Genomic DNA, 24,556 nt, shown 5'->3' on the forward strand with positions numbered 1-24,556 from the left:
GAATGCTATCTGTTTTATCTGGCCGTGCACCGAGCTGTCCCTGTAAAATATCGGAAACATGTCTGATATTGATCCGAGGGTTGGAATAAAATCATCAAAGTAAGTGAATGTATCTGTGAAAGAAAAAAAGTCGGTCTGCACTTGGATGACATCAGAGTGCGGCGTAATTTAAAAGTTGGAGAATTTTTTTTAAAAAAAATAAAAAAATATATTTTTTCAAATACGAGAAAACCCGATGACACTCGGACCAAACTCATCAAACTAATCGCTCCGTTTTTCTAGTATGTGGAAAAATCGGACTTGTGAATGAGCCTTAAGGCTAAGTTCACGTGATTTATCGGGAATAAAAATCGTCCAGAAAAAAACAGACAAATTCTCATCTGTATGACATCCGTTATAAAATTTACAAGACCAAATGCAGTTTAGATTCGCAGTGTATCCGTAAAAATCCGTAGGGAAATGAATAGGCGAGTCTCATCCAAAATCAGAAAGATACTGGTGCATTCTCTTTTTTTCACGTGGCCATTCACTCCCTGTAAAGAAAAAAAACAAATAAAGGAAACGCTCTGTGTAATGTCAGTTTTTTCCAGCTTGTGTGAATAGAGTCTAACCGGCACATGCAGATTCTGAACTGGAGGACCCCGTCCATTAATCCCGGGCTTACTAATAGGGTCTATAAAAATGGGTTTTCTAAATCCAAAAACCCCTTAAATTAATAGTGATGTGTGTGTCTGACACCATGGGTGACTGCTGAAATAAGGCGTTCCTTGCTGGTAAAGAAACCTTCACATTGTTTGTCAGTCACGACTATTGTTCTGAGTCTCGTGTGCAGGTTTGGCAAATCTACCCGATGACTTCATGCCATTTACCAACTAGGATGCGGATATTATCCAAATGTCCCGGGGGATCTGCCAAGCAGCGAGGAATAATGCAGAATATTAAGGCAGAGACGTGACCGGACGACACAGGAGATGACGGTGATCACCTGGACACAGTGGACGGACGACACAGGAGGCGACAGTGATCACCTGGACACAGTGGACGGACGACACAGGAGGCGACAGTGATCACCTGGACACGGTGGACGGACGACACAGGAGGCGACGGTGATCACCTGGACACAGTGGACGGACGACACAGGAGGCAACGGTGATCACCTGGACACGGTGGCCAGACAACACAGGAGGCGACGGTGATCACCTGGACACAGTGGACGGACGACACAGGAGGCGATGGTGATCACCTGGACACGGTGGACGGACGACACAGGAGGCGACGGTGATCACCTGGACACGGTGGACGGACGACACAGGAGGCGACGGTGATCACCTGGACACGGTGGACGGACGACACAGGAGGCGACAGTGATCACCTGGACACAGTGGACGGACGACACAGGAGGCGACAGTGATCACCTGGACACAGTGGACGGACGACACAGGAGGCGACAGTGATCACCTGGACACAGTGGACGGACGACACAGGAGGCGATGGTGATCACCTGGACACGGTGGACGGACGACACAGGAGGCGACGGTGATCACCTGGACACGGTGGCCAGACAACACAGGAGGCGACGGTGATCACCTGGACACGGTGGACGGACGACAGAAGGCGACGGTGATCACCTGGACACGGTGGACGGACGACACAGGAGGCGACGGTGATCACCTGGACACGGTGGACGGACGACACAGGAGGCAACGGTGATCACCTGGACACGGTGGACGGATGACACAGGAGGCAACGGTGATCACCTGGACACGCTGGACGGACGACACAGGAGGCGACAGTGATCACCTGGACACAGTGGCCAGATGACACAGGAGTCAACGGTGATCACCTGGACACGGTGGACGGACGACACAGGAGTCAACGGTGATCACCTGGACACGGTGGACGGACGACACAGGAGGTGACGGTGATCACCTGGACACGGTGGACGGACGACACATGAGGCAACGGAGATCACCTGGACACAGTGGCCAGATGACACAAGAGGCGACGGTGATCACCTGGACATGGTGGACGGATGACACAGGAGGCGACGGTGATCACCTGGACACGGTGGACGGACGACACAGGAGGTGACGGTGATCACCTGGACACGGTGGACGGACGACACAGGAGGCGACGGTGATCACCTGGACACGGTGGACGGACGACACAGGAGATGACGGTGATCACCTGGACACGGTGGACGGATGACACAGGAGTCAACGGTGATCACCTGGACACGGTGAACGAACGACACAGGAGTCAACGGTGATCACCTGGACACGGTGGACGGACGACACAGGAGGCGCCGGTGATCACCTGGACACGTTGGACGGACGACACAGGAGGCGACGGTGATCACCTGGACACGGTGGCCAGACAACACAGGAGGCGACGGTGATCACCTGGACACGTTGGACGGACGACACAGGAGTCAACGGTGATCACCTGGACACGGTGGACAGACGACACAGGAGGCGACAGTGATCACCTGGACACGGTGGACGGACGACACAGGAGTCAATAGTGATCACCTGGACACGGTGGACGGACGACACAGGAGTCAATAGTGATCACCTGGACACGGTGGACGGACGATTCAGGAGTCAACGGTGATCACCTGGACACTGTGGACGGACGACACAGGAGGCGACAGTGATCACCTGGACACGTTGGACGGACGACACAGGAGGCGACGGTGATCACCTGGACACGGTGGCCAGACAACACAGGAGGCGACGGTGATCACCTGGACACGTTGGACGGACGACACAGGAGTCAACGGTGATCACCTGGACACGGTGGACAGACGACACAGGAGGCGACAGTGATCACCTGGACACGGTGGACGGACGACACAGGAGACGGTGATCACCTGGACACGGTGGACGGACGACACAGGAGGCAACGGAGATCACCTGGACACGGTGGACGGACGACACAGGAGTCAACGGTGATCACCTGGACACGGTGGACGGACGACACAGGAGGCAACGGTGATCACCTGGACACGGTGGACAGACGACACAGGAGGCGACAGTGATCACCTGGACACGGTGGACGGACGACACAGGAGGCGACGGTGATCACCTGGACACGGTGTACGGACGACACAGGAGGCAACGGTGATCACCTGGACACGGTGGACAGACGACACAGGAGGCGACGGTGATCACCTGGACACTGTGGACGGACGACACAGGAGGCAACGGAGATCACCTGGACACAGTGGCCAGATGACACAAGAGGCAACGGTGATCACCTGGACATGGTGGACGGACACTGTCGCTCCACATGCACAATCTATGATATTTCAGGCAATCTGTGATTATTAATCTCCAAAATATAACAAGTTTTCTGGCATGGAGGCGAATGATTACAACTGCCAGAAATCAGGGATCGACAGAAAATAAATCCCGTCAATAAGATCTGAATCATTGCTAAAGGATATGAGAAAGAGGAAAATATCGGATGGAAGTGAGAAGACTGCAGGCTCCGACTACGCTGGATTTGTTTGTAGTCTGTAACCATGGAGACGCACTGTTTTGCACCAAATTATAGAATATATTTAAGCAAAATAATATTTAACTTTTTTTATTATTATTCTAGAAGCACTTATAAGGAGGGTGTTCCCTTTTTTTCTTATTTATTTTTAAAACCTCTGTTTCCTTGCTGCAGTTTGTTTTTAAGAAACAAACTGTCCTTTACCCACCCTCCCGGGGTCCAGCATATAAGACGCTGCCAGTTCTGCCAGTATCGGTTATTGTTTTACGTGACGACAGTGCCGCAGCCAACAGCTGAGCGTCTCTGTCCCAGTCGGCGGCATTTAGAGCCGCTGAGATCAATGATTGGCTGCAGCGTTGTCAACGTTATATCAGCACAACAAACGATAGCATACAATGGGAGCAGCTGTGGAGACTCAATACTGGACCTGGTGTGGGGGAGTCAAGGACAGTTTTATTTATATATTTATTTTAAACTGGAAAGTTTATAGGAATTTCCCGAAATCGGAAAACCCCTGATTGAAAATCACACAGACTTTATAAGGGTAGTCTTTTTCAATCTAAAACTTTTTCTTTTATTCTGCACAGAATCTCCCTGTTGCACTCTCAACTGCTGACTGTAGAATGAGTTAACTTAAAAGCGGTCAGTGAACTCATTCAGATTGAATGACTGGAGCGTTAGGAACTTTCCTTTTATCCGTTTCCTTAGGTCTTCTCGGGCGATTTATGACCACAGATCCGCATCCAAGTTGAATGTGCAGCTGAACAAATAGCCTCTAAAAGCCAAAAAGTGAAATAGGTAGGGACATCTGAAAATCGCAGACCAGGGGCGTCACGTGATTGACAAAAAAAATCGGAGACACTTTGGGGTGGTAAGTGTATTAGTGATGGGCGAATGTGCTGGGATAAGGTGTTATCTGAGCATGACTTCGGCGTGCTCGAATAATGTGTTCGAGTCCCTGCGGCTGCATGGCTCCCGGCTGTTTGACAGCCACAACACATACAGGGGTTGCCTAACAACCAGACAATCCCTACATGTGTTGTGGCTGTCGAATACCCGCGAGACATGAAGCCGTGGGGACTCCAAACCATATCCGGTGAAGTCCCGGCTGAGTTCATAGCTACTGGAAGTTTCCAGTTGACCAGTGTCCTTTTCTAGATTCTTGGTACTTCGATTGTCCAGATGAAAGCGCTTTCGAGAGGCCATCATCAGGGTTGTTAAAGACGTGGTCAAGTCCTACACCAAAAGCAAAAAACAGGAATCGTGTAGATATTGTTGATCACCATAAGAGAGGGGGAATGCCGCAAATTGATATGGCTGAGAAACCCATGGTAAAGGGAGGGTTGGTCAGTGGATGGAATACTTCTACAACTTCAGCCAAAACTGAAAATTTCACGTTATTGAGCCTCTGAAAAACGTCAGATTTCATTTTTGTCCGATCAGTTGCTGTGGTCTACCACACGTATGTGTCATTTCACCACACAATTAAAGCTTTTGTATACGTTTTAATCATCCATCCTCGTCGGAAAAAAACCTCTCGAATGTAAACCAGATGTGTCAGGATGGACACGGCACAAAGTCATCTCAGTCTTCGTTGTGTGCTTGGGCTGTGCTCGTTAAAATGCCCTTTTTTTAAAAAAAATCCCAAACCAGCCTTGTTGTAAGATTTTCCGCACATAAATCCCCAGATTAAAGCTAGGCTTTGGCATTAACCGAGTCTTACTTATTAATTCGATATTAGTAATGCAGAAGAAAACAAAATGGCAGATGCTCAGGGTTTTCCTGACATTTGCTTAAGAAACCTAAGAGCGGGATATTTGCTTTGCATTGAAGTTTCGCTGTTTGCTTTATCCGGTCCCACATCCAACAGTTTTTCACACTCGTGAAACTATTTTTTACTCCTAGAACTTAAAGACATAAATCAGCGCTCCGCTCCCGAGGGTTACAAAGGAGACTGCAAGATTGTTGACCTTTCTGACAGCCCCTTGCTTAATAAAACTGCCCCCCAAACTGTCAGGAGGATTGCACCGATATATAAAATACCAAATGCATAGAAGACGGACTGTTCTGTTACAGAATCCAGAGACCCCGAAAGGCGTTTGTCATCAAAGGACACCATCTAACGCGTCCTGTCAATTTGTGTTGCTTCCAAATTCCTCTATACCGGAGAGTGCAATGAGGTGGAAAATCAGCGGCGTGTTATGACAAGGTGGCTGCCGGGCTACAGTCCTGGAAGGGATGCGTCCTTTTACAGGCTGTTATATATGTGGCCAACAAGACCATCAAATACCTCCAGCAATGGTAACCAAGAAGCACAAGCGTCAAACAAAGAGGTGCCATAAACCCGGCGGGAAAGGACAATCTGCAAACGTGACATCTCAAAATTAAAGTGATTCTTTAAATGGTTCTTCAGCTACAGACGCCCCTTTGTCTTATGGTCTATAAAGGCAAGTCTCCCCATACACTGGGATGGCTGCCGGCTGATTGACTCCTCTGTACACAGAAGTGTTCAATCTGCCGAGTGCGCTCTGTGAGAGAGATGCTGCCAGACATCTCTGGCGGTGGCGTATCTCACCAAGAACAAATTGATCGGTAGTCTAAAATTGGACATGCCAGAAACTAATCCTGCACATAACTATCTGTCAGAGGAGAGTTTATTTCACTCACATATATAGCGCCATCATATTACGCAGCGCCTTACAGACAACATCACTGTCCCCGATGGGGCTCACAATCTACATTCCCTATCAATAAGTCTTTGGGGTGGAAACCAGAGAACCCGGAGGAAACCCACGCAAACACGGAGAGAAGATATAAACTCCTTGCAGATGTTGTCCTTGGTGAGATTTGTACCCAGGACCCCAGCGCTGCAAAGCACCAGTACTAACCACTGAGCCACCGTGCTGCCCAAGTTGGGGGCTTCTAAACACAGTAGACTGTAAGCTAACCCTATCGATAACAATGAATTAGGCCAACATCAGTCTATGGTCAATGGGTGACTTTATGGGGAGACGATTATTATTATTGTTATTTATTATTATAGCGCAATTTATTCATGGCGCTTTACATGTAAGGAGGGGTATACATAATAAAAACAAGTACAATAATCTTGAAAAATACAAGTCACAACTGGTAGAGGAGGAGAGAACCCTGCCCACGAAGGCTCACAATCTACAAGGGATGGGTGAGGATACAGTAGGCGAGGGTAGAGCTGGTCATGCAGCGGTTTGGTGCATCGGCGGTTACTGCAGGTTGTAGGCTTGTCAGAAGAGGTGGGTCTTCAGGTTCTTTTTGAAGGTTTCGATGGTAGGTGAGAGTCTGATATGTTGGGGTAGAGCGTTCCAGAGTAGGGGGGGATGCGTGAGAGAAATCTTGTATGCGATTGTGGGAAGAGGAGATAAGAGTGGAGTAGAGAAGGAGATCTTGTGAGGATCTGAGGTTGCGTGCAGTACTGGGAGACGAGGTCACAGATGTATGGAGGAGACAGGTTGTGGATGGCTTTGTATGTCATGGTTAGGGTTTTGTACTGGAGTCTCTGGCTAATGGGGAGCCAGTGAAGGGATTGACAGAGGGGAGAGGCCGGGGAATAGCGGGGGGGACAGGTGGATTAGTCGGGCAGCTGAGTTTAGAATAAATTGGAGGGTGCGAGAGTGTTAGAGGGGAGGCTACAGACCAGGAGGTTACAGTCGTCGAGGCGGGAGATGATGAGGGCATGGACTAGGGTTTTTGCAGATTCTTGGTTTAGGAATGTACGCATCCGTGAATTTTTTTTTAGTTGAAGGTGGCAGGAAGTGGAAAGGGCTTGGATATGTGGTTTGAACGAGAGATCAGTACCAAGGATTACCCCGAGACAGCGAGCTTGTGGGACTGGGGAGAGTGGGCAGCCGTTTACTGTAATGGATAGGTTCGTTGGGGGGGGGGGTTGCGTGAGATGGGGAAAGACGATGACTTCTGTTTTGTCCATGTTAAGTTTTAGAAATCTAGCGGAGAAGAAGGATGAAATAGCGGACAGACATTGAGGGATTCTGGTTAGTAGATCAAGTATCAAGATTCTGCTGGGGTAGCAGTAGTGGGACAAATTATGGTATTATTGATTGAGGAAGTAATATGACACCATTTGTCGTGACTTTAGCATTTTCTCGACACTATAATTTGGACACTACATGCTATTTTAGTGCTCCGCTATCTCTGTCAGTCACACAGTCAATAAAAGGAGCGGTGATGTTCTTGTGTGGCAAAGGACAGTCCAAAGCCCTCGTCTTAAGAATGGTATGGATTCCTACTATTTGCATGTTCATAATAAATTATAAAAAAAAAGTAAACAAAAATTGTATATAAAAGAAAAAGGGTGTAAAAAATATATGTCTAATTTACAGAAGAAAGAAGAATTCAGAAGAAAAAGTGATTTACTTTTTTAAACAAATGCCTTCAAACAGACACACATCTGTTATCACAGCATCCTTAAAGACACATTCAATAAAAACATATTATATTCCCCACACAGTGAATGCCAAATAAAAAATAAAAAAAACACCAGAATTGCCACTTTTATTTACTTTTACATAAAATGAAATAGAAAAATGAATCAAAAGTTGTATAAATTTCAAAAGTTACCAATAAAAAATACAATAAAAAAAAAACCTCCCATACTAAGAAAAATCAAAAGCATTATGGCTCTCAAAATATGATGCAAAAGAAAAAAAAATACGGAAAAGAAAAGTAAAACCAAAGAGTTACATATTGGTGGGTGTCATTGTAATTGTATAGACCTGTACTATAAAACTTACAGTATCTTTATTCTGCAAGGACAAAAAAAAAAAACACATGACCACAAAAAATGGATTAAAAAAATGATGAAAATCTCATATGTACGCAAAAATGCTATCAATGAAAACTACATCTTGTCACAAAAAAATAAGCCATCGTACAGAAAAATGTTAAACTTATGACTTACAATATGATGTTTCTTTTGAGTATATATTGTAGAAAAGTAATAAAAACTAAATAAAATAAATTTGGTATCGCTATATATGTGCTGATCCACAGTTAAGAATTTTCTTGTGCAGCAAACAAAAAGCGTAACATTTAAAAATGTCAAAAAAACAACAATATAATTCCAGGGCTTTTTTCTACTTCTTCCAATTAACAGTTAATAAAAATGAGGAATTAAGTTGTATTTACCCCAAAGTGCTGCCACTTACAAATGCAACTAATTCCGGACCAATTATTCTCTCATACAGTCACATAGACAAAAAAAAAGAAAAGAAGAAGGGCTCCAGAAATGTAACAATAAAAAAGTAAAAAATATTCTGAGAAATATTCTGGGGAAAAAAGGCTAAGAAGATTCGGGGGCCTATATCGCTAGTGACTAAACATCTCATCTGTGGACACTGGAGTGGGGCTAATTAGGATGGACCCTATGTGATGACATTTTTATCTCCATGGCGCATCAATAAAGTAATCATGATACAAGAAGTGGCTACGATCCAGATGAAGGCTACATCTCGGCAGATCTTCGTTCCGTTTTTGGTCATACACGCCACAGCAGCTTCCAGTAATGAACGCAGCACTGCCATGTGAGTTACTGGATGCATTTGGTTAGTCATTCCATTAAAAAAAAAAAAAAAACACTATAAGGAAAGACACATGAGCAGCAAGCACAGCACGTAATGTTGAATAGGGCGATGTGTAATCTGTTTCTTTTAATAGTGCACCGACTACCTTTCAAAGAACACAGACCTTGCCTTTGCTGCAGTACAGAATCCATTTAGTGAACTAATTAACAAGGACCTTAATCAAAAAAAAAAATCTTGGAAAACGATGTATAAACATGATCAGCGCCAGTCCTGCCAGCCGGGCTCATTACCGGGTCACAGCACTACAGAGTATACAATATGCAACTTGAAATGGAATATTGGAAAGACAACCTTGTAAATAATCATGCTATCCACAGCATCAATTTATGAAAGCAACGAGCAACCATGTTACTCAGCATTAAATGTGCTAAAAGTCATACAAAGGTAAAGAGTAAGTAAGTTTAGAGCTAACAAATGAATATGGAGAAAAGGAGAGAACCTGGAACTGTGTAAAGCAGATAAAGACTTGGTAAAGAGAAAGGAGAGGTAAAATGCATTTTATAAAAATGGAAGCAGCATGGTTAAGGGCAAAGACCAGAATAATGTAAAGGGCGAAGGAAGGTACAGAAAATAGGAAAAACAGGGAAACAAGGTAAGAGAACAGTAAGGAACATGGTAAGGGACAGAGACAGAAAGATGGCAAAGGAAAAGATATCTCAAGAGAAAAATGACTGGAACTGGACAAAGGGAATGCACAGAAACAGAGTAAAGGAAATAAAAAGTAATAAGATATAGAAAAAAGGCAGGAATAGAGGAAAAAGAAAAGATGGGAACAAGGTAAAATACATAACCAAGGTAAAGGGAAGAGTAATGAACTGAGCACAAACAAGGAAAAGGAAAAAGACAGGGACAAGGTAAGGCGAAGAGACACTAGGTAAGGAGAAGACACAGACCAGGCAAGGAGAAGAAATAGGGACAAAGTAAGGAGAAGAAACAGGAGCAAGGTAAGGAGAAGAGACAGGAGCAAGGTAGGGAGAAGAGACAGGAGCAAGGTAAGGAGAAGAGACAGGAGCAAGGTAAGGAGAAGAGACAGTAAAGTAAGGAGAAGAGACAGGAGAAATGTAAGGACAAGAGACAGGAGCAAGGTAAGGAGAAGACACAGACGAGGTAAGGAGAAGAAATAGGAGCAAGGTAAGGAGAAGAAACAGGAGCAAGGTAAGGAGAAGAGACAGGAGCAAGATAAGGAGAAGAGACAGGAGCAAGGTAAGGAGAAGAGACAGGAGCAAGGTAAGGAGAAGAGACAGGAGCAAGGTAAGGAGAAGAGACAGGAGCAAGGTAAGGAGAAGAGACAGGAGAAATGTAAGGACAAGAGACAGGAACACGTAAAGGAGAGGAGACAGGAGCAAGGTAAGGAGAAGAGACAGGAGCAAGGTAAGGAGAAGAGACAGGAGCAAGGTAAGGAGAAGAGACAGGAGCAAGGTAAGGAGAAGAGACAGGAGAAATGTAAGGACAAGAGACAGGAACACGTAAAGGAGAGGAGACAGGAACAAAGTAAGGAGAGGAGACAGGAACAAGGTAAGGAGAGGAGACAGGAGCAAGGTAAGGAGAAATGTGAGGACAAGAGACAGTAACAAAGTAAGGAGAAGAGATAGGAACAAGTAAAGGAGAGGAGACTGGAACAAGGTAAGGAGAGGAGACAGGAACAGGGTAAGGAGAGGAGACAGGAACAAGGTAAGGAAAGGAGACAGGAACAAGGTAATGAGAAGAGACAGGAACAAGGTAAGGAGAGGAGACGGGAACCAGGTAAGGAGAGGAAACAGGATCAAGGTAAGGAGAGGAGACAGGAACAAGGTAAGGAGAGGAGACAGGAACAAGGTAAGGAGAGGAGACAGGAACAAGGTAAGGAAAGGAGACAGGAACAAGGTAATGAGAAGAGACAGGAACAAGGTAAGGAGAGGAGACGGGAACAAGGTAAGGAGAGGAGACAGGAACGAGGTAACACAAACAACGTAAAGAGAAGAGACAGTAACAAAGTAACAAGAAGAAAAGAGAACAAGGAACGGAGAAGAGACAGGAGCAAGGTAAAGTAAAGAGACAGGAACAAGGTAAAATGAAGAGAAATTATCTAGGCAGGAACACGGTCAACGGAAGAGGGCAGAGAGAAGGAAAATAAAATTGGAACTGGACTAAGGGAAGAAAAAGGAACAAGGAAAAGGCAATGGGGCAGGCAAGAAAAAGAAGAAGAAAAAAGGGGAACTGGGCAAATGGAACAAACACGAAGAAGGTAAAAAACAAAGATAAGAACAAGACAAAATGAAAAGAGAGGAGTAAAGTGAAGGGAACAGATCAGAAAAAAAACCAAAGGCAGAATTAGCAAATAACTCAACCCATGCTTGTTTCAAGGCTTTCTACCCACCAATGCACCATTTGTAAAATGTATGTTTATTTCATTAGCATTTTAGGAGAACTAAAAATGTAGCAGCAATTTTTAATTTTTTCAAGGAAATTTACAAAATGTATTTTTTTAGAGACCTATCCAGATTTGAAATGACTTTGGGGATCTATATATTTGAAATCCCTCCAAAAGTGATACCATTTTAACAACAAAACCCCCTACATATTGAAAACTGCTGTCAAGTTGTTTATTAACCCTTCAAGCAATTTTCAGGAATTAATGCAAAGTGGCATGACAGGAATGAAAAAGAGTATTTTTACCACCTAAATGTCGGTAACTTCTCGATAGGTCCCTATAGCCGGCAGACTAATGCCGCTATTTGGTCATGAACTGCCAGGGCAAACATCAGGACCACACAATAATGATGGGATAAAAAGGAAGCCCCCACACTCTGTTAGGCTGCTTTCACACATCAGGTTTTTTCTTTCAGGCACAATCCGGCAGTTTCAGGCACAATCCGGATACGTTTTTATCTTACGCCGGATCCGTTTTTTACCCATACAGTTGTATTAGCGCCGGATTGTGCCTGAAGGACATGCGTTTCATCCGTTTTGTGCCAGATCCGTCCCTTCAGGCTTTTTTGCCGGACACAAAAAACGTCTCCTGCAACGTTTTTTGTGTCCGGCAAAAAAGCCTGAATGGACGGATCCGGCAATAAACGCATGGAACGGATGTGTGACTGAACGTATCCGGCGACTGAATCCGTTTTTTATACATTGAGCATGCCCAGAAGCTTTGTTTTTGTTTCTGGCATGGAATCTCTCTCTCTCACCCATGCGCAGTACAGAGAGCCGGATCCAGCTAAAAAACGGATCCAGTGCATCAGTTTTTCACAATTTACACCGGATCCATTTTTTTGCAAATTTGCCGGATTTAGCCTGAAACCAAAAACCGGATGTGTGAAAGCAGCCTTCACCATTTATATGGTGTAATCACTATTGACAGCAGCATCTAAGGGGTTAAACAGATTTGGACGGTGCAAACACTGATCGTGGCTGATGCAGCCAGTTGTCAGCTGTAGTGTACAGCCGACAGCTGCTGCATTGTCACCTGTATGGGAAAACTATCCTCTTATATCTCAGGTCAGTTAAAAGACGTATTGGCGGAAATTAAGGGGTTAAGAGTTAGCATGTAATGCGACATATACTAATACTATATTTTTAGGCCTCAGCATGTCTGTGCTACATTTAATAAAATAATTACACTTAACACTTTTTCATTTAGGGAATCTTTAGTTTCAGTCCCAATGTTGGCTGCATACCATTAGCGGGACGGTGCTGACGTACAGGCACTGCTTCTCTGAGCTTGATGAAGCCCAGGAGAATTATTATATTCTTAATGTCTATTTAGTTTATGTTGTAGATATACAGAATTTAGCACTTCAGAAGAATGTAGAATTTCACATATTTTAGACATTACAGTTTGTGCAGTATAACCCTACCCGGGATTACGGGATCAATCTGCAATGTCACCACCGCAGGGACACAGAGAGCCAACATTACTGGCACTTTTCACCACTAGAGAAATCACAAAAGCAAAAAAAAAAAAATTCTACTCTCAATCAACGTTGAGCTTTTCTGGTAGACGCTGGCTCAGTATAAAACACTGCATTTACCACAAAATCATCATCTTTCAGACCCTCGCCGCTCCTTCACCCTGACCCAATGCACTCTCTCAGATTACTCGGGATCTTGCTTAGTCTCATGGTTAGCTCAAGGCTTTTCACATATTTTTAAAAAATGACAGAATTTTACTCTTCTAGAGGCAACACTTTTGTATAATCAAACTTAAAAATTCTCCATACACGAGCCACTACAACTTCTAGGCTTCTTCAAAGAAGGAGGACGGCAAGCAGCACGCGGTGGAAGGATAGAGAGGCCCAAAGCAACACCCATCGGACAGGACCGAGAAAATTAGCATACAGCATAGGAGAAATTAAAAAGTTTTTTCGGGGGTACACAGGGTTAGTCGGTGGGGTTCTGTGAGGATTTAGGGAATGCAGCGCAGATACTAAATAAGGTGACATTTTTAGCTGCTATATCACAAAACTTGTGACAGGTTTTGCTTTATGAATGGTGTTGCATCCAATCTTAATTAATGGCTCACTGGAGAACAATGCGCCAAATTCCATTAAAAAAAGCACGATATTTAATGATTTTGGCACCAGAGTCAGAATGGAGCCCATTTTGGTGGAGCCGGAGGCGGTGTCATGGAAATTGAGGAGTCGGAGGTTTGGCTTACCAACTTCACAGCCCTGGCAGGGCTGTGGAGTCCGAGTCGTGGAGTCGTTGCCCATTTTGGTGGAGTCAGAGTCATGGAAATTGAGGAGTCGGAGGTTTGGCTAACCAACTCCACGGCCCTGGCAGGGCTGTGGAGTCCGAGTCGTTGCCCATTTTGGTGGAGTCAGAGTCATGGAAATTGAGGAGTCGGAGATTTGGCTTTCCAGCCCTACAGCCCTGGCAGGGCTGTGGAGTCGAAGTCGTGGAGTCTGAGCCCATTTTGGTGGAGTCAGAGTCATGGAAATTGAGGAATCGGAGGTTTGGCTTACCGGAGCCCATTTTGGTGTCATGAAAATTGAGGAATCGGAGTCAGAGGTTTGGCTAACCGACTCCACAACCCTGTTCGGCATATCTTCTCAGTGCCATGCGCCTCGCCAGATGTGTTATTCTAGTTAGGGACTGAAGTAGAATTTCTGGTGTGCGAAGCGCAGGCACTTTGCTGACTTTGATGGGCGGCTGTAACCACGTCTCCTTGCAAGCTCTGTCCCTTTTGGTCGAGCTGCTTCAAACTGGCCTGAAAAAAAAGACAAAATCGCTGCGCAACTCTGCTTAGCTCAAAATTTTGCAGCTTTTCAAAGCTTTGGTGATCATGGCCTTGGACTATAATTAATGCATTAAACCCCATTGGGTTAGTTTTCAGCTGATGTATTCGGAGAACATAACAATGGTCGCACGGTCATGTTTTATTAATCTGCTCATTCCTTACCATTTCTCTCCGGTTCCGAAGCTTCCTGGTGGCGCACCACATACAGTGATTGACTGCAGTCTCACATGTCCATGTAGAATGGGCCAAAAAAGTACATAGACCGGAGAAGCAGCGTGTGAAGGGGAGCAGTGTGATCGGTAAGGGGAGCATTGCTTCCTTTATTGTGCTCCCTTCTGTGCGTTTAAAAAAAAAATGCAAGTGGCCGTTTAAATATCCATTCTGCTCTATAAAGTATGCAAAAATGGATTTCAGTGTAGTATTTCGATTCAATAAAAACACATTAATCATTCCTGAGCTGTTTAGGGTAACCAAGAGAAGTGATGCCAAACCCAGTTTTCTGCTCCATTTCGAATAAACAGATATAAAACCTAAGGAATGTCTGTTCTTGTGGTCTCCAGTGCTGACCCAAGTTATTCTAACCCTTAACTTGTTTACTTAAGATAAAAAAACCAATGCAGAAAAATCAAACGCAGAACGAAAACGTAAACCACAAAAAAATCCACACCAGCTGACCTCTCACTCAGCTCGAAGTGTGTGGGTGAAAATGGAAGTCCCTTCCTACTTAGTCAGCTCCTTCCTATCGTGGTCGGTCTTTATCTTGTGTTTTATTTTAATTTTAGGCTCCTGAAAACAGTAAAGTTGGTCTCAACCGAACTCAGATGTCAATCGCAGTTCAAAAGGCTGGCCCCTATAAATGTGACCATCTGTAATCTGCTGTCGCTTGCCACTCAGTGACACCTCGCTACACAATGAGGGTTACAAAATGGGAACTAGACAAAAATGCTTGCAACCTACAACTCAGCATACGTGACAGCGACCGCTGAGCTCCATTGTAGACAGCGCAAGCTGCCGAGCTCCAGTGTAAGCAGATCAAGCTGCTGAGCTCCGGTGTAAACAGCGCAAGCTGCCGAGCTCCGGTGTAAACAGCACAAGCTGACGAGCTCCGGTGTAAACAGCACAAGCTGCCGAGCTCCGGTGTAAACAGCGCAAGCTGCCGAGCTCCGGTGTAAACAGCGCAAGCTGCCGAGCTCCGGTGTAAACAGCGCAAGCTGCCGAGCTCCGGTGTAAACAGCGCAAATTGCCGAGCTCCGGTGTAAAAAGCGAAAGCTGCAGAGATCTGATGTAAACAGCGCAAGCTGCCGAACCTGGTGTAAACAGCGCAAGCTGCCAAGCTCCGATGTAAACTGCGCAAGCTGCTGAGCTACGGTGTAAATAGTTAAAGCTGCTGAGCTCCGATGTAAATAGTGTAAACTGCCGAGTTCCTGTATAAACAGTGAAAACTGCTGAGCTGCCGAGCTCCAGTATAGACAGGGCAAGCTGCCGAGCTCTAGTGTACATAGTGCAAGCTGCCAAGCTTCAGTGTAAATAGTGTAAGCTGCCGAGCCTCGGTGTAAATAGTGTAAGATGCCGAGCTCCGATGTGGACAGGGCAAGCTGCTGAGTTCCGGTGTAAATAGGACAAGTTGTCGAGTTCCGGTATAGACCGCACAAGCTGCCGAGCTCTGGTGTAGACCGCACAAGCTGACTAGCTCAGTGATTAGCTATAATGTTCATGTGCTGTCATCATGATGTCACCACTGTAGCCAATCACAGAGCTCAGCGACTTTGCCGCTGTAGACTGTACGAGCCGCCAGGAACAGTGATTAGCTACAGTGGTGATGTGTGCTGTCAACAATAAGTCACCAATGCAGTCAGAACGCCGAGTTCCAAGCAGTAACAGGGAGCCGGGCTGGACCCGAGGAGGGAGAGTACTTTCTTTGTTATTTTAGTTTCTTTAGGGTGCCTGGGGTCCATGTTTCAGAAAGTGAAACACTCCTTTAAGTCGTTTTTCCTGGTACTTGTTGCCATGGGCTTTTTTGTGCAAAAAAACACTGGAATCAGATGGGAGGTGTTACTAAGTGCACAGCAAAATAATAACTGCAGCAGTCTTGTGCCCTATTACTGCCATCACAGCACTCATTGCTGAAAGGTGATGTCAAAATTACAGCACATGACTATTGCTATAGTCTTTATTGTTATTTTTTAAAGTGTGGGTAACTCCTTTAATGATAAAACAGTATGCAGTATTTCCTTAATATGGGTTGTCTGGGACTTAAAAATTAATGAACTATTCTTAACATAGGTGTCACGATTTGTCGGGTGTCAGGTGACCAGGGGTTTCTTCCCTATCCCTAACGCTAGGCGTGCCCTTGCTCGCTCTGTTCCACGGATTACTGCTAATGGTGAAGACACCGGGGCCACGTTCCTTTCCTTAGCTCCAGAATCCGCTCTCAGTCTGTACTCTTCCCCCACTCAGGGAAGAGGGGAGTAGTAGTCTACCGTAATACACCAACCAGACTAACAAGGTAATTTGAACAGGGATAATGGAAAATACCAAACATACACACACAGGGGTATACACTGGGGAGTGGAAGATAGGGTAAAACCATTGTAGAAGAAGAAGCGGAATTAGCCCAAAACCTAGAAACAGTCACAGATAAATCCACCAAAAGACTTCTCAAATTACAACCCAGATCCAACAACCTCGAGCCATGCAGCATAAGCTATTTCTGACAATGAGTGCTAGCCAGGACCCAAATTATATAGGAGATGGGAGTGGCTAACAGTGAACAGCTGAGTGCCTTAACGCGGGAAAGCTTCCAGGAGCTCTCAACTGTGCAGATTAACCCGTGCACTGCTAAAAGAAGGCTGCACCGTTTAATATGAAGGTGAAGTGCTTCTAGTCAGGGCAGGAGTAGGATAAATCAGACGCTCTACTCTTCTGGCTCCTCTCTGTCGAGGTAAAACCATGACAATAGGTCATCAATATGAAATCAGTGGAGTGCGGACACCCGGTTCCCCCACCGGTCAGCTGAAATGTGAATGGAAGAAAAACTGCAGTACCTGACAAAGGCCTCTAGGCAATGTTGTGCGGTTGTGTTCTGCCTAATACAATGCTTAAGTCTAGCCATTGCCAGAGTAGACACGAGCCGATTGGTGGGGGTGCCGGGTTTCGGACTCCCACTAATGCCATATTGATGATCTACCCTACAGATAGACCATCATTTGTTGAGCCCTGGATTTTAGCCTCTGACTCTTAACCCAAGTGAGCTTTTTATGTGTTTTCTCCAGTTTTCTCCCATGACAACCTAATTTGTGTCTTAATCTTGAGTTTCACCAAAACCATGTAAAGCCTAAATACACTGTCTGCACAGTGGAAAGGTGATAGAAGTCACAACTCTTCTCACGCCCATCACTTCCGTATCTCTCACTGCACTGTATGCACCATGTCTTTGTGGTGCAAGTAGCCGGATGGTTCTTCATTGAGCACAACCCACTTGCCCGAGGAGAGGAAATCTACATGAATGCAATAATGGGATCCGGCATGAACATACTGTACTCTAGGAATATGCAGAATGGATTCACCTTTAATAAATCTCCTTTTTTCTCTTCATCTTGACCTGTGGTGCAGCACATTTCTGTAAATACAACTGAATAACATTCCTGGAGGGAGGCACCAAGCTTATAAAACTCCTTACTGTGCCACCCCCTCAATCACCGAAACACGGAAAAATTCCTGTGGACGACTGTAGTTTTTATAACAAGAGTTTACTACTTTAGTGGCCGCCGGACCAAAAACATGCTAACCACAGGTGCAAAAATACAGGGCAATGGGCTTAGAAACAGCATTTCACGCTCGTACGTTTTACTGCACTCGAAACTTCTCATGACCCTGTAAAAATCCTTTTGGTAACACTTGGTGTATTCTCTCTAAAACTACCGTATGTATACATGGCGGAGTCTGGTGCTAAGGGCCCATCAGTAACCAACTTCAGGGCCTATTTTTCAGCCACATGCAAGTGTGACATGAACTGGGTAGATTGGTAAATGAATAAGATGCCGCCTTTGTCTGTATATAGTGCCACGTACTGCTTATATAAAAGAGGATGGTGGCCCACCAGAGGATTTTCCTGTTCTCCTGTGGGCCAGTCCAAGCCTGGGCTGCGGACATATCATTGGTGCAAGGGGCCCAAAGCAGGTGGGATTGTTCATTATGATGAGCTAATGGACTGCAAAGGGCTCATATCCTGTTCTTGCACACGGGCTCTTTTCTATCTGTGTCCACCAGTGCATGAATAGATGAATATAATTATACTAGATGGTAGCCCGATTTTAACGCATCGGGTATTCTAGAATATGTATGCAGTTTATTTATGAAGATTTTAGAATAATATATTGAATACACAGGATTCGGCCAACCGCGACCAATTAGCGAAGCGTGGTTCAAATCCAGCGCCAATTCGCGGCCGGACTGCGCCTCACGCTGATTGTTCGCGGCTGGCCACGAAGTATATAACAGCCCATGTAGTAAATAGCACAGCCACGTAGTACATAGCACAGCCACGTAGTATATTGCACAGCCACATAGTATATAGCACAGCCCTCGGAGTATATAGCACAGCCCACGGAGTATATAGCACAGCCCACGGAGTATATAGCACAGCCCACGGAGTATATAGCACAACCCACGGAGTATATAGCACAGCCACGGAGTATATAACAGCCCACGGAGTATATAGCACAGACCACGGAGTATATAGCACAGCCACGTAGTATATAACAGCCCACGGAGTATATAGCACAGCCCACAGTGTATAACAGCCCACATAGCATATAACATAGCCACGTAGTTTATAACAGCCCACGTAGTGTATAACGCAGCCCACGTAGTGTATAACGCAGCCCACGTAGTGTATAACACAGCCCATGTAGTAACAGCCCACGTAGTGTATAACACAGCCCACATAGTATATAGCACAGCCCACATAGTATATAGCACAGCCCACATAGTATATAACAGCCCACGTAGTGTATAACACAGCCACGTAGTATATAGCACAGCCCATGTAGTATATTGCAAAGCCCACGTAGTATATTGCAAAGCCCACGTAGTATATTGCACAGCCCACATAGTATATCGCACAGCCCACATAGTATATAACAGCCCAGGTAGTGTATAACACAGCCACGTAGTATATAGCACAGCCCATGTAGTATATTGCAAAGCCCACGTAGTATATTGCACAGCCCACATAGTATATCGCACAGCCCACGTAGTATATCGCACAGCCCACGTAGTATATTGCACAGCCCACGTAGTATATTGCACAGCCTACGTAGTATATTGCACAGCCCACGTAGTATATTGCACAGCCCACGTAGTATATTGCCAGCCCACGTAGTATATTGCACAGCCCACGTAGTATATTGCACAGCCCACGTAGTATATTGCACAGCCCACGTAGTATATTGCACAGCCCACGTAGTATATTGCACAGCCCACGTAGTATATTGCACAGCCCACGTAGTACATTGCACAGCCCACGTAGTATATTGCACAGCCCACCTAGTATATTGCACAGCCCACGTTGTATATTGCACAGCCCACGTAGTATATTGCACAGCCCACGTAGTATATTGCACAGCCCACGTAGTATATAGCACAGCCCACGTGGTATATAGCAATGTGGGCATCATATCCCTGTTAAAAAAAGAATTAAAATAAAAAATAGTGATATACTCACCTTCCGTTGGCCCCTCGGATCCAGAACAGGCCTTTCCTGCTCCTCGCGACGCCCCGGTGACCGCTCCGTGAATTGCGGTCTCGCGAGATGATGATGTAGCGGTCTCGCGACACCGCTATGTCATCATCTCGCAAGATCTCAATGCATGGAGCGGTCACCGGGGCTTCGCGAGGAGCGGGAAAGGCCTGTTCTGGATCCGAGGGGCCAACGGAGGGTGAGTATATAAGTGTTTTTTTTTTATTATTATTATTTTTAACATTAGATCTTTTTTACTATTTATGCTGCATAGGCAGCATCAATAGTAAAAGGTTGGTCACACAGGGTTAATAGCAGCGTTAACGGAGTGTGTTACACCGCGGCATAACGCGGTCTGCTAACGCTGTCATTAACCCTGTGTGAGCGCTGACTGGAGGGGAGTAGGGAGCAGGCACTGACTGCGGGGAGTAAGGAGCGGCCATTTTGCTGCCGGACTGTGCCCGTCGCACTAATTTCTTAATATGGCCCGAGCTCCGTCTTTCTGATAAAAAAAGCTCTTATTTCAAATTCTCCTGCATTTTCATTCTAAAGATTACAAATACACCATCTTCCTGCCTAGACCTATCAGTTGGGGAGTAAAGGAAGTGACTGCCTACCAGGGGTGCAATTCCAAGGGTTGCTTGGATTGCATCTACATGAATTGTGTGATAGTGGGGGTGGGGGAATAGGTGGGAGGGTAGCCAGTTTAGAAAACAAATTTCCACACACCTGGAATGCCCGCCAGGGCCGTGGGGTACTCGGTACCGGTACTTAAAGGGATGTGTCACGGCAGAAGTTACCCCCACAACCTTGGTCTTCTGGCTACCGGTATTCGCACTCAGCGTGGAGGAAGCTCACTAACAACTTCTCTCTCCAGCTCTTTCACTTTGCCTTTGCTCCTTCCTCCTTTCAGTCTCTTTACAAGTTGCTCTGCTCTCTTTTTCCTTCCCAGAAGCACTCGTCTGCACGGCCCCAGCTTTCCTTCCTCACTCCTCGATCTCCTCTCACCAACTGACTGACTCTCCCCAACTACCTAGCAACTGACTCCTCCTCCTGTCCAGAGAGCAGCTCCCCTGAAGTCGGGTGTAGAGCTCACCCTTCTGGCCTGGAGTCAGAACGGTGTTGCACCTGCTGATTACCTGTTAAAGGGATCCTTCCTCACTTCCAAGGATGACATCACTCTCCCCATGAGGAAAGCAATGCCACTAACAACCAGGAACCTGGGGTGTTACACACCCTTTTAGGAAATTCTGAATTACTAGAAAAGGGACCAATGTTTAAGAATCTCATTTCCCTAGCAGAGAGAATAAGGGTATGCGCACACGTTGCGGATTCCATTGCGGATTTTTCCGTGAGGATTCTGCAGAATCCGCAGGTAAAATGACCTGTATTTTACCTGCGGATTCCACGTGGGTTTTCTGCAGATTTTGTGCGGATTTCGCCTGCGTTTTTACACCTACAGATTCCTATAATGAAACAGGTGTAAAATGCTGCGGTTTCCGCACAAAGAATTGACATGCTGCGGAAAATAATCCGCTGCGTTTCAGCGTGGAATTTTCGGGAGGGTGTGCACAGCGGATTTGGTTTTCCATAGGTTAACATGGTACTGTACACCGCATGGAAAACTGCTTTGGATCTGCAGGGCCAAATCCGCAATGTGTGCACATACCCTAAAGGGAAGCTATTATCAAGAAATCACCTATTGTTTAACTCTGATTTTTGTATTTTTTGGTTCACATTTTTAACAATGTTTTGTTTTTGGGTTATATTTTTCATTTCACAATCCGTATTTCAGAAAAAAATAAAAGATAGAAACCTTGCAGCAATTTTCACACTGGCTGCTGGGGCTCTTTTAGACTCGAATTTCCTTTTGTTTCAGGAAACAACACCTGCATGTTGAACAATAGTCAGATCTCGACTGTCTTTTGTATTGAAGCATCTAATGACTGTGTGCCTAAGTCATTGTAAAGGGAGAGGGCGCGGGGTCAGATGTGACTTCGCCTATTGTGTCTAGTGGATCCTGGGTTAGCAGCTCTGTATAGAGATGTTACCTGTTATTGTAATCCTGCCTTTACTGATAAGAAAAAAACTTGAAAACTGTTCCTGGTCAGTGTAAAAATGGGAAGATTACAATTTTTTTTAAATAAAGATTGTGATATGAAGAATAATGACATTGCTTAAAAAAAAAAATACCTTCAAACACAATGTGACGTCATGCAATGCTTCATTTGCCCTGTAGTGGCGCTGCAGGGAAACAAGACACTTACTGCTGGATTCCACCACAGATCACAGCTGATCGCTGGAGGAGGACTCACTGACCTGCTTATTATGAAGCGACCTGTTTAACAAGTATTGTTAGTCCAAAATTTTAAATTGGTTGTCTAGACCTCCTTCTCTCCTCCACACTTATTCGCTCCTCACCCAACCGTCTCCTAGACTTCTCCCGAATATCCCCCATCCTCTGGATTTCTTTGCCCCAACACGTCCGACTATCAACCACATTCGAATCCTTCAGATGGAACCTGAAAACCCACCTCTTCAGGAAAGCCTACAGCCTGCACTGACCCCGCTGTCTCCTCATCACTACCGGAGCTACCGCCTCACCAACACCGGAGCTCCTGCAACCCTCAACCTACTGTCTCCTTCCCCATAATCCTGTAGAATGTAAGCCGGCAAGGGCAGGGTCCTCGCCCCTCTGTATCAGTCCGTCATTGTTAGTTTGTTTACTGTATGTGATATTTGTAACTTGTATGTAACCCCTTCTCATGTACAGCACCATGGAATCAATGGTGCTATATAAATAAATAATAATAATAATAATAATAATACTAATAGGACAAATCCATTGTTATTCCCTTTGCTTCCCCCTTTTAAAAATAATAATAATTATACTTAGCTCCGGTGCTGGCACCATTCCAGCAATGCTTGCATTGACTATCCCGGGGATTGCGTGACATAATCTCAGCTCCTTATCAGCGCTGGTTTCACTCTCCCCACCTTCGAACAAATCAAGAAATACAGAGGAAGTGGGAGCAGCTGATGTTCTCTCACCCCCTGCAGATGTGAATTACGTCCGTAGCAGAGGAGACAGACTGGCCCTGGAATTACATGAGATTATGTCATGAGAGCCCCGGGAGAGCTAGTGCCAACACTGCTAGAACTGCGCCTGCACAAGAGGCGAGTATAAGTATTTTATTGGAGCGTGACGTAGGGATTCAGAAGGGGTTGTCCAAGTAGTGGACAACCCCTTTAAGCTTTTCAAACGAAAATTATTAAAAATGTAAAAAAAAAAAAGAACATTTTCTGATGACTGTCGACAACTTTTCATGACCAGACCTGACTTATAGTTGGCCTGCTTTGTTGGATTTCTCAGGTTTTATTTTTGCGCAGTTGTTGGAAATTTGGTCATGCAAAACGACAGGAGACCCTAAATCGTATGCTTGTCACGCCCCTTTTTTTTGTAATCCATGCCAGATTAGTCTCAGATCTATTCCGTCTCGGTCTTTTGATAATATCTGTAATACCTGTCAACTGTGTTGGCAACAATTTCCAGTTGTTCCAGGAGAAAAGGATAAAGAGTGGGGAACCTAGAGAAGAATTCTCTTCCGGTCATCCTGCGGAGAAACAACACGAGAAAGAAATGTTAGTATAGATGTCAAGAGTAATAAAGTAAATGAGGAAACAATTGTAATCTGGCTGCGGATTAATAATCTCGGCCTCATTCATGTCACATTTTCTGCTACAATGAATCTGACTGATTAAAGCTCCGTTTGCTGCTTCCGCCTGCAGATTCATTTAGATTTATCCGAAAATGTAAAAAGAGACAATAAAAATCAGAGGGTGCAATTAGCAAAACTGCTGCATGAAAAACTAATGCAGGCTACACCTCAAATACAGTCTTTAAATGGAACTCGTCATGTCCAGAAACACCATTTTCCTGTAGATATGGTTAATCTGCAGGTAAATAGCATTTTGGCTTACTGGAGCAGCGGCTACAGGGAGTAAGTGAAGTTATTCTCCCCCTGCAGCTGCTCACTTTCAGTCATTGGAGCGGTGCAGGGAGCAGTTACAATCACAGCTGAAATTACTTCCCAGCACTTTTAATGGACAGCATGCTCTGCAGCCGATGTGTGCAGAGTGGGCGGTCAATCAGTGTGCTGGAGAATAATTACAGCGGTGACTGTAACCCCTCCCTGCACCAGCCTGATGACTGAAAGCAAGCGGCTTCAGGGGGAAAACACGCCATTTTCTCCCTGCAGCCACTGACACAATAAGTCGGCTACATAGGTTTTGTATGCTATTCATGGGCGTGATAGTTCTACTTTAAAAGGGTAATCGGATTATGGGTTGTCACATTGCTGAATCATCCTATCAATCTTTAGGGGGAACCTGTCTACGACGACTCAACCTGCAGCACCTCTAAAAGGACACATCGAGCATTACACATTGCACAATTAAAGT

General features: G+C 45.3%; 1 protein-coding gene across 1 annotated transcript in view; it reads right to left on the reverse strand.

Annotated features, from left to right (window-relative positions):
* The window catches only part of THADA (THADA armadillo repeat containing), a 626,363-nt gene that overhangs the window by 274,797 nt on the left and 327,010 nt on the right, over positions 1-24,556 (reverse strand). Inside the window, exon 28 of the mRNA XM_069768603.1 lies at positions 23,620-23,709. Within this exon, the coding sequence (XP_069624704.1) occupies positions 23,620-23,709 (90 nt within the window). The remainder of the gene's footprint in view (positions 1-23,619; positions 23,710-24,556) is intronic.

This window comes from Ranitomeya imitator, chromosome 5 (genome assembly GCF_032444005.1).
Source record: "Ranitomeya imitator isolate aRanImi1 chromosome 5, aRanImi1.pri, whole genome shotgun sequence".
In the NCBI taxonomy this organism is placed as follows: Eukaryota; Metazoa; Chordata; class Amphibia; order Anura; family Dendrobatidae; genus Ranitomeya; species Ranitomeya imitator.